This window comes from Dicentrarchus labrax, unplaced genomic scaffold (genome assembly GCF_905237075.1).
Source record: "Dicentrarchus labrax unplaced genomic scaffold, dlabrax2021, whole genome shotgun sequence".
Lineage (NCBI taxonomy): Eukaryota > Metazoa > Chordata > Actinopteri > Moronidae > Dicentrarchus > Dicentrarchus labrax.
This window is the reverse complement of record NW_026136716.1, coordinates 7,517,836-7,530,453: the sequence shown is the minus strand read 5'-3', so window position 1 is coordinate 7,530,453 and position 12,618 is coordinate 7,517,836. Positions and strand designations below refer to the sequence as shown.

Here is a 12,618-nt window from a genome sequence, read left to right as displayed (position 1 = left end):
TATACATTTTCCTAATATTTAATATATAGTGTAATGTTTTATTTTATCTCCACTCCCCCCCATTGAAGGTCAACTGTCTTTATTCATTGTTTTCAAAATCTAAATAATTAAAACGATTAAAAATGTAATCATAAAGAACTGTTCCACTTGTTCTACTTGGGATGTATATATATATATATATATATATATATATATATATATATATATATATATATATATTTATTAACAGGTAATGATTTAGTGTCATCCTTAAGGAGACTGTTCTAAATATAGTTATATTTATTTATTTTTTCTTTATGTATAATTATAACGTTACTGTAAGGCCTACAAATCATTAGTTTCCTTGAAGACACATCCAACTTTACTGATAGATGCCACTCAATCCTACACTCTGGTCCAAGTAGATTTTAAATTTTACATGCATTATTACCAGGGAATTAACTAGGGTTGTTATATAGTCAAATGGTTACCTCTCCATGGTCGCAGTATTTTATGCATTTCTTCCAAAATCTTGCCACGTTCTTGTATGAATGGGCTTTTTGGAATGGTCTATTGATTGTAAGTGAAATCAGAAATGGAGGTTTTCAGAGGTATTCCTCTTTAATCCCCCCTGTTGCGAGTGCTGTGTTCAGGCTTTGAGCCAGCACGATGGGGAGCGTTGTAATCCCTCGCAGCTCGCTGAAGCCTTGAAACGACACATCACGGCAGATGAATTTCCATTGATCTTACAATAAACAATCACTAGTTGGGAGCAAGTGGGGTGAACTTGTATCATTATTATGCTGTGCATCAATGCTCAGAACACTATTAACCCCCCACCTGGGCTTTCTGAACATTTTCAAGTTTTGTTTGTGGCTCATATCTCAGTGAAGAAGAGCTGTTAAGATTTGGGAAGTTGGACACTCGTTTAATGTTTACTGCTTTGAAACAGCACATTGTCTGATGATCAACAACAGTTTTAACTAAAGTTACTTAAGTGTCAAACCTCAATGGATACTTTGGTTTAATCAAAGACTTCAACCATGTTCCCTTGCGTTTTTTTTTCTTCTTTTCTTTGTGGCTTGTTCTTCTTTTAGTTAAATCACTTGTTTGCCTGGATATTTAGAAGAGGGATTATCACCAAAGCTGTAAACAAATTGAACATTTTTTTCTCTTTGTATTTTCAGGATTAACTCTTTATTGAGTCCTGTGCAGGTTCACAAAAGATAACCAGTAACTACATATCAAACGTACAGTAAGAGGCCACTAACAGCCTTCAAAGTAATCAATTACAATTAATTCTCAATCATACTGGGACCCAGTGTAAGGAGGCTAACACAGGTGTGATCATGCATATTGGTTCTGGCAGTTCTGTACATCCTGTAATTTAGAAACAAATAAGCAACAAATCCAAGTTTTAAAATGCAAGCTGACTCAGCTGCTCGATTCCTGAGGTTTCTTCCATTTTTCGAGGGTCTGAGTATAGAGGTTGTTGTATTCTGCACAGATAGTAAAGACCCTTCATCTCTGCGTGCAGAGGAGCCAGAACTAACACCAAACTTTAGGTGTGCTTGAGAGTCACGTACACAGCTGTTTGCTGTTGCTGGTTGACCAACATGCAGCAGGAGAAGGGTGGAGTCTTTTTAACACTAAATACTGTATTTGGAGGGATCTGATGATGTGTCTGGTTTTTGAGAGGGATCATTTGTGTAGAAAATATTGAACAACCTTCAGTTACGGGGTTTAGGTATACAGTCTTTGTAATAAGTAATGTAATCTTTTAACCTCTGTGTTCCATAATCACAATCTTCATTTATTAGTGCTCTTTTTCTTTCCTTTATCTTGTCTTTGTGTATTTCTCTCACTAACTTCTTCCTCTAATTCCTCTTTCACTCCTCTTTCTTGTCTTTTCTTTGTTTCTCTGTGCTCTCAAGCCTTTGTTCACTTCTTTAGGTTGGAATCAAAGCTGACATCCAGCTACCCTGCTGCAGCTCGGGTCTCAAACTTTATCTCTTGAAATCCATATTTTTCACGTAGTCTTTGAACACATCAGCAAACTATGGAATATTGGTTAGACATGTTTTCTGGCTACTGAGTTGCAGTTCTAAAGGTTTTTCTGACCTAACGTGGGTCGCAGCAACTTGGAGAAGTCACGGATGGAATAATATAGTTTGTTGTTTTGTACAAGAATTTCTCAGTCATAAGTGAAATATCATTGTTGAAACCAAATACTTTCAAGGGAATAATTTGAGTAGCTGCTTTAATCCAAACAAATGATATTTCCACAGTGTATGTTTACAGAGAAAGATGTAATCGCTGCAAGGCGAGGACACACACGCAACCAGAGGCTCATCAATACACATAAATACAGAAACTATACACTGTTTGACATGCTTATATATGGAAGTATATTTACAACAAAAGATCTGAGAGAGGACAAAACAAATCTGAGCTCTACTCAAGTCTGCAAGTTAACATTTGAGAGTGCACAGGCTTGGATTTGTATAAGCAGAAGTAGATTTGTGCACGAGGGAGGACAGAATCACGAGAGAGGAATTGTGTAACTACATTTGAACCAGCAACAGGGATTCTCACGCTGTAATGATCAAAGTAAAGCTCACGCTCACTTTTGGCAGCCTGATTCCACAGAGCGCGAACTGAAACTGAGAGCACAGTGTCACCTGTTCAGTTTGACCTGGAAGTGAAGGCTCATCCTGTTAAAGGCTTCCTTACTTTCAATTTTCAATTTTCAATTACATTTAATTAGCTGGCAAATAATCTGTATTTTAGGTAGTATTTTTATAGTCAAATCGGTTTAAACGTACTGTAGTAGCTATATATCATATTGGCCTTGTTAGGTTTCTGTTATCTACTATTTCTAGTGTGATTTTCTGAGATATAGTTTTTTTTTTCTGTTTTTGTGAATAAATTTAATACAAAAAAATAATTTCAACCCTCATAATAAATTAAGAAAACATTTCTGAATGTGACAATCGTTGGGTTTATTGCGATTTGAACTACGGATTAATGGATTAAATGGATTGATGGATTAAAAAAACGAATAGTTCAAACAAAGAATTAAAATTATAAGGGGTGTGGTTCAAATGCGACACACTAGTGAACTGAATAGACCATGCGATGGTAAGGAGAACCACCAGAATTTGGCTGAACTCAGACTCAGAAACTACCTGCTCTTACAATTCTGTGCCTGTGAGCGGAGTCTTTCTGCGTCAGTATGCCTCCATACTTACAAATACAAAAATGCATGAGAATACACACACCGGAAAACATTCACACACAAGAAAACACGTGCAAACACACCCGCAGAGCCTCATAAGTATGCACACGCATGTAGCTGTGCAGAAATGATTGAAATGGAGATCATGGGATAGAAAAACAGAGTGGACTAAACAAGTGAGGGATGTGTACACACTTAGACACACACTTGCAGATGGCGGCTTTATTTATGGAGCTGTTTGTCTTCCTCAGACAAACAATAACATCCTCCGATTTCTCTGTGATGCTGATAAATCAGTATTCCACAGCCAAAAATATGACTCTAGCTTTATCTATCTATCACACACACACACACACACACACACACACACACACACACACACACACACACACACACACACACACACACACACACACACACACACACACACACACACACACACACACACACACACACACCCACACACTCACACATATCTTTCTTGGCACACTCACACACGCACATTTCTGTTACTTTGTGTCTGGGGACTTTTGTCTTTTGTTTCTTTTTCCTCTACATTGTCATTTCTCTTCCTCCTGTTCATTATTCTTACAGTCGTGAGCTAACCACATGCTACACATCACCCTGTTAACGCACCCACAACCATCAGTTCATTAGCACTCCATTTCTTTTCTCAGTCTGTCTTTCTTTTCCCTGCCCCTCTCCCCCTCAGCTCACCCTCTCTTTCTTCTATCCCCACTCTATCTGCGTCTCAGTCTCTTATAGTGTTCATTTATCTGCTGTGTCTCAGCCCCACTGTGATCTGTCTCTATTAGTTTTGCCCTGGGCCGACTGGCTGGGCCACAGGCTCTTGGCCACCCTTCCTGAAATCACCGATCTCTTATATCTCTTCCTCCACCTGTTGGAAAAGCTTGCTCGGACTTAATTTAGCTGTAAGATCCAGGGCACACAGGCTGACTGACACACACACTGATGCCATGGGAAATAAAAACCAGCCTAAAGACTGGCCGACAGTTATTCATGAGCACAAAGAGAAATGAAAACATTTGTTTTTGCAGGTGAAAGACAGTCTACTGCATCACCCTGCAGCATCTTGGATCCCTTATAAGTAGCTATCACATACCTCTCATTGAAATACCTTCCTCAACTGAGATCTTTTATTTGTTGTCTCGGGCTGCAACGAATTATTTTCTCTTTGAATTTTGAACCAACTTTATTTCTCTCACGTCTGTGTTCTTCAGATGTGGCGGTGTCTCACCCTGACAAGAAGAGTGTCATCATGTACGTGACGTCACTCTTCCAGGTGCTTCCCCAAAGTATTTCCATGGAAGCCATCAAAGAGGTGGAGACACTGCCGCGGGCGGCCAGCAGCGGCATCGCCCGGGTGACGACAGAGGAGCACTACCAGATCCAGACCCAACAGCGCTTCTCCCAGCAGGTTAGACACACACACCCCACACACATATTGTTTCAGTGCTGATATTAAGGCTACCATATGACACTGTTCTGGCTCATTGTTTTTGTGCTTTTTAGCAACTTTCTCTGGAAAAATCCCTGAATTTATTCAAAGAGCAAGATTAGTTTGAACCATTTGTTAAATTTGATGTCCCCGTGCACCCAAAAGTTGTGTTTCTTGGTACAAGTAAAAGCTCATCACTGTGGTTTACACTAATTGAGGTCCCCTTGCATCTCAGAAATCTTCAGGTTGTAGACAGTGAAGAGAAAAATGGGGAGAAAATTACCTACCTGTCAATGTTTTTGAATGTACATGTAATCTTGGAGGCAATAGTCATACAAAAGAGATCTCTCAGAAACAATACTAATGATTCTCCACAGACTCAACTTCCTGTCCCACCAAAGCAACACTTTGTAAATGTCAGCTTTTTAGCAAATTACTGCCACAGGCAAATTTTTCTCTTTTGCTGCATAAAGTAAAAACAATATTCAACTTTTGAACCCAAGTCATTCAGTTGGTTTTCAGAGATAGAGTCCTTTAACAATGTCACTAAAGCCCCTTTGAGACATGTTGAATTGCTGTCACATTTACATAACGAGTTACATGTCAGTCTTATGTCTGAATAAGCGCCAATGTCAGTTTTATTAAAAAGTCACAACAGCAATCTCACTACGTCTGACCTAGTAACATGTCTCTAACACTTCCAACAAGACTGAAATGAATGCCGTCAGATTAATATAAAAAGCTAGCAGCACAATGTAAAATGTCCCACAGAGAGAGACAGACAGAGTGCGTCACCTGATTATCATTTCTTGCACAAAGAAAATAAAATCAGTTTAATGAAACAGGAAATATGGTGACTGAACCTATTATTGCGTTGTTGAAGAGATTCATATCAGATCAGTCTGTGAAAATGATGTTTTTTCCCCCTTGCAGTGCAGTACAAAAGAGGTAAAAAAAAACCACACAATCATCAGACCAGCAATTTTTTTGATTTTCATTCATGACAATTGGGTGAATGAAATGATGTATATCCGGCAAAACGCTTACAAAATGTGAACAAATAGGAATTGAATGAGAGTCATAATGTCTTGTCATTCTATTTGTTCTACTCTCTGTTGGACTGTAAAAATACAGCATAACTTTCTATCTAAAAGATGATACAACTGGTGAGAAAATGTATTAGAAGATTTAACACAAGAAGAGCAGACAGGTACTCAGAATACGTTTTACCATCCATCACTGATGCAACCTGTTAGTAACCTGAAAACATGTCTTCTTCCTCGATATCATAACTTTTTAACTCACTGCAGCCGTGATACCGCTCCCTTTGTGGACCAGGTGCCAAATTATCGTGTGAGCATCGAGCTCTTCCTGAGCCAGCAGCGTTACATATTCCATTGTCTAAAAAGGGCTTTTAAAAAAAAAGAAAAGAAGGAAAGTTTTGTGGTAAATCTAATTTTCACTAAAAACTCACATGAATTCCAGGATTTTGTTTGGGAGGAAACAAAAGCTAGCGAGCCCAAGGTATTGTCATAGAAGGATGGCGCCCTGTTACCACAGTAACGTGCCATTGCTGTTTCTGTGGTAACACATGTTGAATTGACCCGCCTGTCAGTCATCATGGGAGCAAGTTGAATAGAGACGGTGGCATCTTCACTCCAGCTGATTCTTGTCATTGTGTGATTGTGTGCAATTTGGTGTTACTTTTACCATGACAGCTTAGTGCTGTGATGATAAGTAAGATGCAATGATTTATATCCCATGAGCCTTTGCTCTGCATGCATTGTGTCTGTGCTCAGTTGTGTACACTCACTTGGTCTTTAGTGCTACTTTTTCACATTTCATTGCTTTGTTGTTGAGGCAGCGCCCACACTAAATAATAACACTCAAGTAGACTCTATAGTATTGCATATTATACAACTAAATGATTGCAGTTGTTTGTGCACTGCACATTATCAGCTCCAGAACAGGATTATCCAACCCAGTTACAAAATGAGTTTGCACTCCTTCGAAGCATCAACACTCCCATCCCACTATCCTGCCAACCTGCCACTTTATCAAGATTACTAAGTGTGCTTGTGAAATTCCCAGCAGGACCCTCCCTCTGTTGCTGTGTTTGAGTGAAACTGAAGGGGATAAAAGAAACAGAGGGGATGATCCCTGCTCTCAAAGGTCCTCCGAGTTGCTTTAAAACAGTGCTGTATCGCGGAAAACACCCAGAACAGCATTAATCAACCAAATTCTGCAGAGATTGGGATATCTTTAAGAATAAATTTGATAATGAAGGGTTGGGTGACAGCATTACTGCGGCGATACCTCATTTTAACATCTTTACAAGCAAGAAAAAAAGAAGATTAGGGGAGATTTGAGACTCTCTCTTTCCCCATACTTCTGCAAAATGAAATTAACGTGCAAACCAGCAGACTCACAAGTATGGTTAAAAAGATTAAGAGGAACCCTGTTTGGATTCTACTTTTTAATAATAAATTGGATAATGAGCCGTTTGATAGCATATTTACTTCACAGTAGTACCACAAACTGAGAGCAGGTTTCCTGGAGGAACCAACAGTGAGCAGATTAGCAAAACCACTTTAATCACAAGGCATGATTAAGAGGAGAAACTGCGGAAAAATTATGTCAAATATTATCTGCAGACACTTTGGCACAGAGAGCTTAAAAATATGATACGCCCCAAGACAATAACCTTTCAGCTTTACTGCTCCTGGCATTGCATTAGACAGAAAAAGATCATTTCGGGTCAGTCTTTTTTGTGGAGCATTATTGTTGTGTGCATTATTGTTATTATAATCTGCCTTGAGCCACTGGAATTTTTGAAGAAAGACAAGTCAAAATGTAACAGAACCATAAAATCAATGCAGTGCAAGAAGCAGCTTTTAAAACATATATTTTCTTTGAGTTTATTCACCTAGTGTTGAACCTCTGAGTGAACCAAGTGAAACTGTATGAAAAAGAGAGAGAAAATATGTGGAGAGAGAACGACATAGCTCCCACAGCTGCCAGTGAAAATCGGCTTATTTCAATCTGTTTGTTAAAGTATTACTAGTGAAGAACTTTATCTAAATCTGCCTTTTTGCAAAATATTGACACTGTCAAGAAAAATCCCTGAAACAAGTGAAACTTCGGGGAACAATTTGGAATTATCCCTCATAACTGACACAATAGTTATATATATTTTAGGTTACAACTCTATTAAGCTAGACTAGTTATTTTTTAGCAGAACTACTTTAGCTAGGTTATTATATTCCATTTCTGCCTATAGAGCCTCATAAATGTTACACACTGGACTATACATTATTTGTGGCTTAAAGGCTAATAAAGAGCACTTGATATAAAGTTTTAGCTCTAAAATAAGGACACTATATCAATTCAATAGTTAGTTTAATAGTTATACTCCTATGTTTGCCCTCCCTGTATAAGTAAATACTGGCATGAAAAGTAATCAGCAACCGAGTCGAAGTAATTGGCCATCAGTTACAGTTTATATTCCCAAACCTGAGCTTGAATTGAAACTTCAATTCAGCGTCTACCTAATCACCATCCATCTGTCCATTCAACCATCTATTTTGTAGTCACATATTGAGGTAGGAGTCTCAGAGGCAGCAAGGCAAGCAGATGTTCTCTTCCTCGTTAACTTCCTCCTGCTTCTTTCCATCCCCAAGCCCTGCCGAGCATGCTGGAAGATGTAGTCGCCCTTCCAGCGAGGAGTAGACAAATCTCCTATTTCATCCTCTCAGCATCTGAAATTTGTGAGTGTCGGAATGAAAATTGACCGCTAAATTGAGACAGAGCCTCTGAATGAAAGCGCTGTAAAAAAAAAAAAAAAAAAAAAGAAATCGACCAAATCTCAAGTCACAAATTAGATCTACCAGCGCTGACCTTTAGAGTTGAGTTAAGCTGAGGTCAGTGTCATGCTATCGCGCCGAATCGCAGCAGGATGGAGTGAGCTTCCTGGAGTAATGGCTGGTAATATTATTATCTCACTCAGTTTAATGGCCACATCAACCCCTCCCTTCACCAGCCCTGTCTGAGAGTGGAGAGAAACTGCAGGCCCTTTTCTTCTGGGAATCAGACAGATGGATAGAGAGAGAAAGATGGACGGAAAGAGAGAAAAGTGAAAAGAGAAACGGGTCGATTTCTGAGACAAGATAAGAGGGATAAGAGAGGAAGTAGGAAGACGTAAAGATATATAAAGATGTACAGAAAGATGAAGAGGTGGAGAGGGGGGGAAATGAAGAGTGAGATGGAACAGACAAATAGGGAGTGTGAGAAACAAGTCAGATGGCAATAAAAGGAGAGACGGGAACGAAAGACAGGAGGGGAAAAAAAGAGTTACTGACAGCGGCTATTATCTGCCTCCTCTCTCATCTGTCATCATCAAAGCGGCGCTGTCACCACCTCCTTACATCAACACCATACTACCACCACCTGGGACTCAGGGAGGAAGAGAGACTTAACTTTTCATGGGGGAAAAAAATGGAAAAATGACTAAATCCAAAGTTTGAGACAATTGCTTAAAAGTATACAAATTCAGCTTTTCTGTGACATTATCTGAGGTGTCCTGATGCTCTGAAACTCCACCCGTCTGGAGCTCGGAGCAGGAGAAAACGAACGCTAACAGTTATTTGCCAGGAACCGTTTGATCCAGGGCTAGGTCGCCTCGAGCTGTCTGCTCCTTACAGCAAGAAAAACGCCTAATCCACCTTGAAAGAGAGAAAGGGGGAAACGGCGAGGGGTAAAACAGAAGCGGAAGACAGACAGAGAAACCATGACAGGTGAAGAGAGGGATAGGGAAGCGAGACAGGGGATGGAGGTGAAAAGGTAGATTGATAGCTGGGGAGAAAGAGAGCCGAGACAGGGAGAGATTAAACTTTTATGACGTCTGTGGTGGAATGGTTGACTTGGTTTAAGCGATGCAGCGGCTCCCCCGGCCGTCGTAGCAAAGGTAGCTTGGGAGTGTCAGACAAGTGGGAGAATCAGTCATCAATTAAAAGTTATTTGACCATCAAAAATAAGAGCTCAGCTATATGCACCTGTACAGTTTGACTGCTGTGTAAAAATCCTAAACTATGCACATATTCAAACTTAAGTATTGATGTTCTAGTGTTGCATTTGTGAGGTCGTTACAGTAAAAATGCTATCCACCCCATATTTGTACACTATAAGGCCAAAAGTATGTGGACACGACAATATTAAGATTTTAAATGATGGGAACTCTTAATACTAGAGCGTACAGTGATATTTTATACAGCTACTACTCAGGGAAGGCCCTTTCCTTTTTCAACATGATGACTGATGCTGTCATTGGTCATGGGATGGTGGTCAAAAGTTATTGGTATTGGTCATAAGGAATAATTGTTATTAATGTAATGTGCATAACTTCAAACTGGAGCGTTTTAGCCTGTATTATTTTAGCTGCTTCTTGTAAGCTGTTATCTCTAAATGCATATTTAACAGGATGTTGCACTCTTATTTATTTAATTTCACAGAAGAGAATAATCCAAGCTGTTATTAATATTGTTGCCAATCACTTTGAATGTATCTCTTTTGTGTGCATTTAATGTTGTGGTAATACATTCCCATATTATACAGTGTTCGTACTCTAATCTGCCTCCTTTTCCAGCTGCAGAATTGCCTCTCTGCACTAGTTTGATTTTCTTTGTGTTTCCACTTCAGCCAAGATCTTTTTACTTCATCCCAATTTATATATTTATATACTATAAATAGATGATATTAGGATTTTTTTTACAGAATGAGTAATACGGCAGATGTTGGGTAAATCTGATTGTCTGAACACACATTAATCATGTGATTTTTTCTTAAAGGTTAAACATGTATGGGTTAGTGTTTGTGTCACATACTTTTGGCCTTTACTGAAGTTAGATGGAACTGCCATTGTCAATCATATGTTTTCAACATTAGGACCAAGTAACTTAGATTGAAAGTTGTGGCTTTGCTCTGACTAGCAGTGTAGATTTTGTATTTCTGCTGGTGGTGAGTCATCCACTGACTAATGAAGTAATTGCCTCTGTCTCTTGATAGACCGTGGTATGTGTTAATACACATGAAGAGGCAGCACTGAAAGGCACCAACACACACCAGAAAGGAAAAACACACTCACCCCACACTTGTAGATTCCCATCCTAACCACGTAGCTGCACAACTGCACGACTGTGAACCACCTCCAAAAGCCTTCATCTGTTTGCCGCATGTTTAATGACTCATTAGAGGACTGATTTCAGAAAGATATTTTTTGAATTTTTCCATCATGCATGTAAAACATTTGTAAAGAATGTGCAGCTTATCACTTAAATATAGATAATGTATTTCTTAGCAGCAACCTTGTTTTCCCACTGCTGCTGCAACTGTGCAGTCTGAACTGACCCCAGTCAAAATGTTAAAAGCAGACTACTTTTACTTAGCACTAATGTACTGCTGCATACTTAATTCTAATCATTAATCTTGCATGTCAATATCATTACAAATTTCTATACTGCGTCTGTTAATTAACGGAATAAGCCGAGAGATAGATGAGAAGATTAATACCACTCTCATGTCTGGAAGCTTCTGTGTCTTTTCCCAGATGTCAGCAGTGAACAGTGAACAGGCAGTGGCTGGGGTGGGTTCTGAGTACCAATGATCTTCTGGGCGGTTTTAATAATAAGTAACTGCTTCCACAACATCAATATCAACCCCCCCCAGAAAAAGTACCTGGATTCTCATTATTAGGTTGACCTCTGTGTTCTCATTTTACACCCTTAATGAGATCTTATGAAACTGAAAATCAGTCAGTTGTTTGCAAGCCAGTGAACGACATTTGATTGTAAATTGCTGAGGAGTGCAGTTTTACAGAGCTGCTGCTGGTTTGGAATAAATGCGCCTGAGTGTGGAGCAGGATGTCGATGCCAAACAGGCCAGTGATCTCTTTCCCTGGGGAGAAAAAAAAGTGGAAAACTGGTGACTTTCAAACAACAACAGGCGAGAGAGAGAGAGAAAGAGAGAGAGAGAGAGAGAGAGTGTCAGGAAAGCTGCTGGAGTCTGGATGGGTGTGGTGGATCTGTAGGAACTGGAGCTGCTCACAACAACATCAGCGTTTGACTCTGTGCTACTGTCTGTTGTTCATTCTGTCCACATCTTCTGCATAACACATCTGTTCTCTCTCTGTCTCGCTCTCTCATGTCCGCATTATCTGTAGCTGAGTTTCCATCCAAGGATCAAATTCGAAAAAAAAAAAACACAGTTTCTAATCTGATTACTACTCAGGTGTCTTTACCTTTACCAAAACAGCAGTGGTGGAAAGTAAAAAAGTGTATTTTAGGGACTGTATTCTAGGTGTTTTACTTGAGTAGTTTCATTTTATGCTTCAAATCACAACATTTCATACAATACAGTGTATTTTTACACCACTACATTTATTTGACAGCTATAGTTTCTACAGGTTATATTTCATGAACAAAAGTATGATGATCTTCTAAAATAGGATGTTTTCATTCATTTTCATTTATAATTGAGTCTGTAAAGTCTAATTTTTCAATTGTTTCAAATTGACCTTTTGAGCAGCCACTTTGACATGAAATAGGGTAAACACAGGTGTTACCAATGATTCTAAGGTTCTGTATTTCATGTCAAAATGGCTGCTGTGAAAAGGTTTATTATTTCATTATCCATAATTTCAGTGTATACATAAATTAAAACTAACTCTAAGATTACCAGTTACAACAGTACAATGCTACTTACACATTAATGCATCAGTAATCCTAATCCATTAATAATACTTAATAATGTTGTTCTGCAAACATTTACAGTCAGTGCTTCAAAGCAAAACTATTTAACTTTTGCTGAACGGTGGCTGCGATTGCCACATGGCAATTGCAAGATAATGATAATAATAATCTTAAATCACCTAAAGTAATCTCTTTACTAA

The 12,618-nt window shown here is 38.9% G+C and overlaps 1 protein-coding gene across 18 annotated transcripts in view; it reads left to right on the top strand.

Moving 5' to 3' along the window:
• The window catches only part of dmd (dystrophin), a 272,939-nt gene that overhangs the window by 109,799 nt on the left and 150,522 nt on the right, over window positions 1-12,618 (top strand). For all 18 annotated transcript variants that reach the window (XM_051428356.1, XM_051428350.1, XM_051428354.1 and 15 more), the window contains exon 9: window positions 4,459-4,655. In XM_051428356.1, the coding sequence (XP_051284316.1) occupies window positions 4,459-4,655 (197 nt within the window). The remainder of the gene's footprint in view (window positions 1-4,458; window positions 4,656-12,618) is intronic.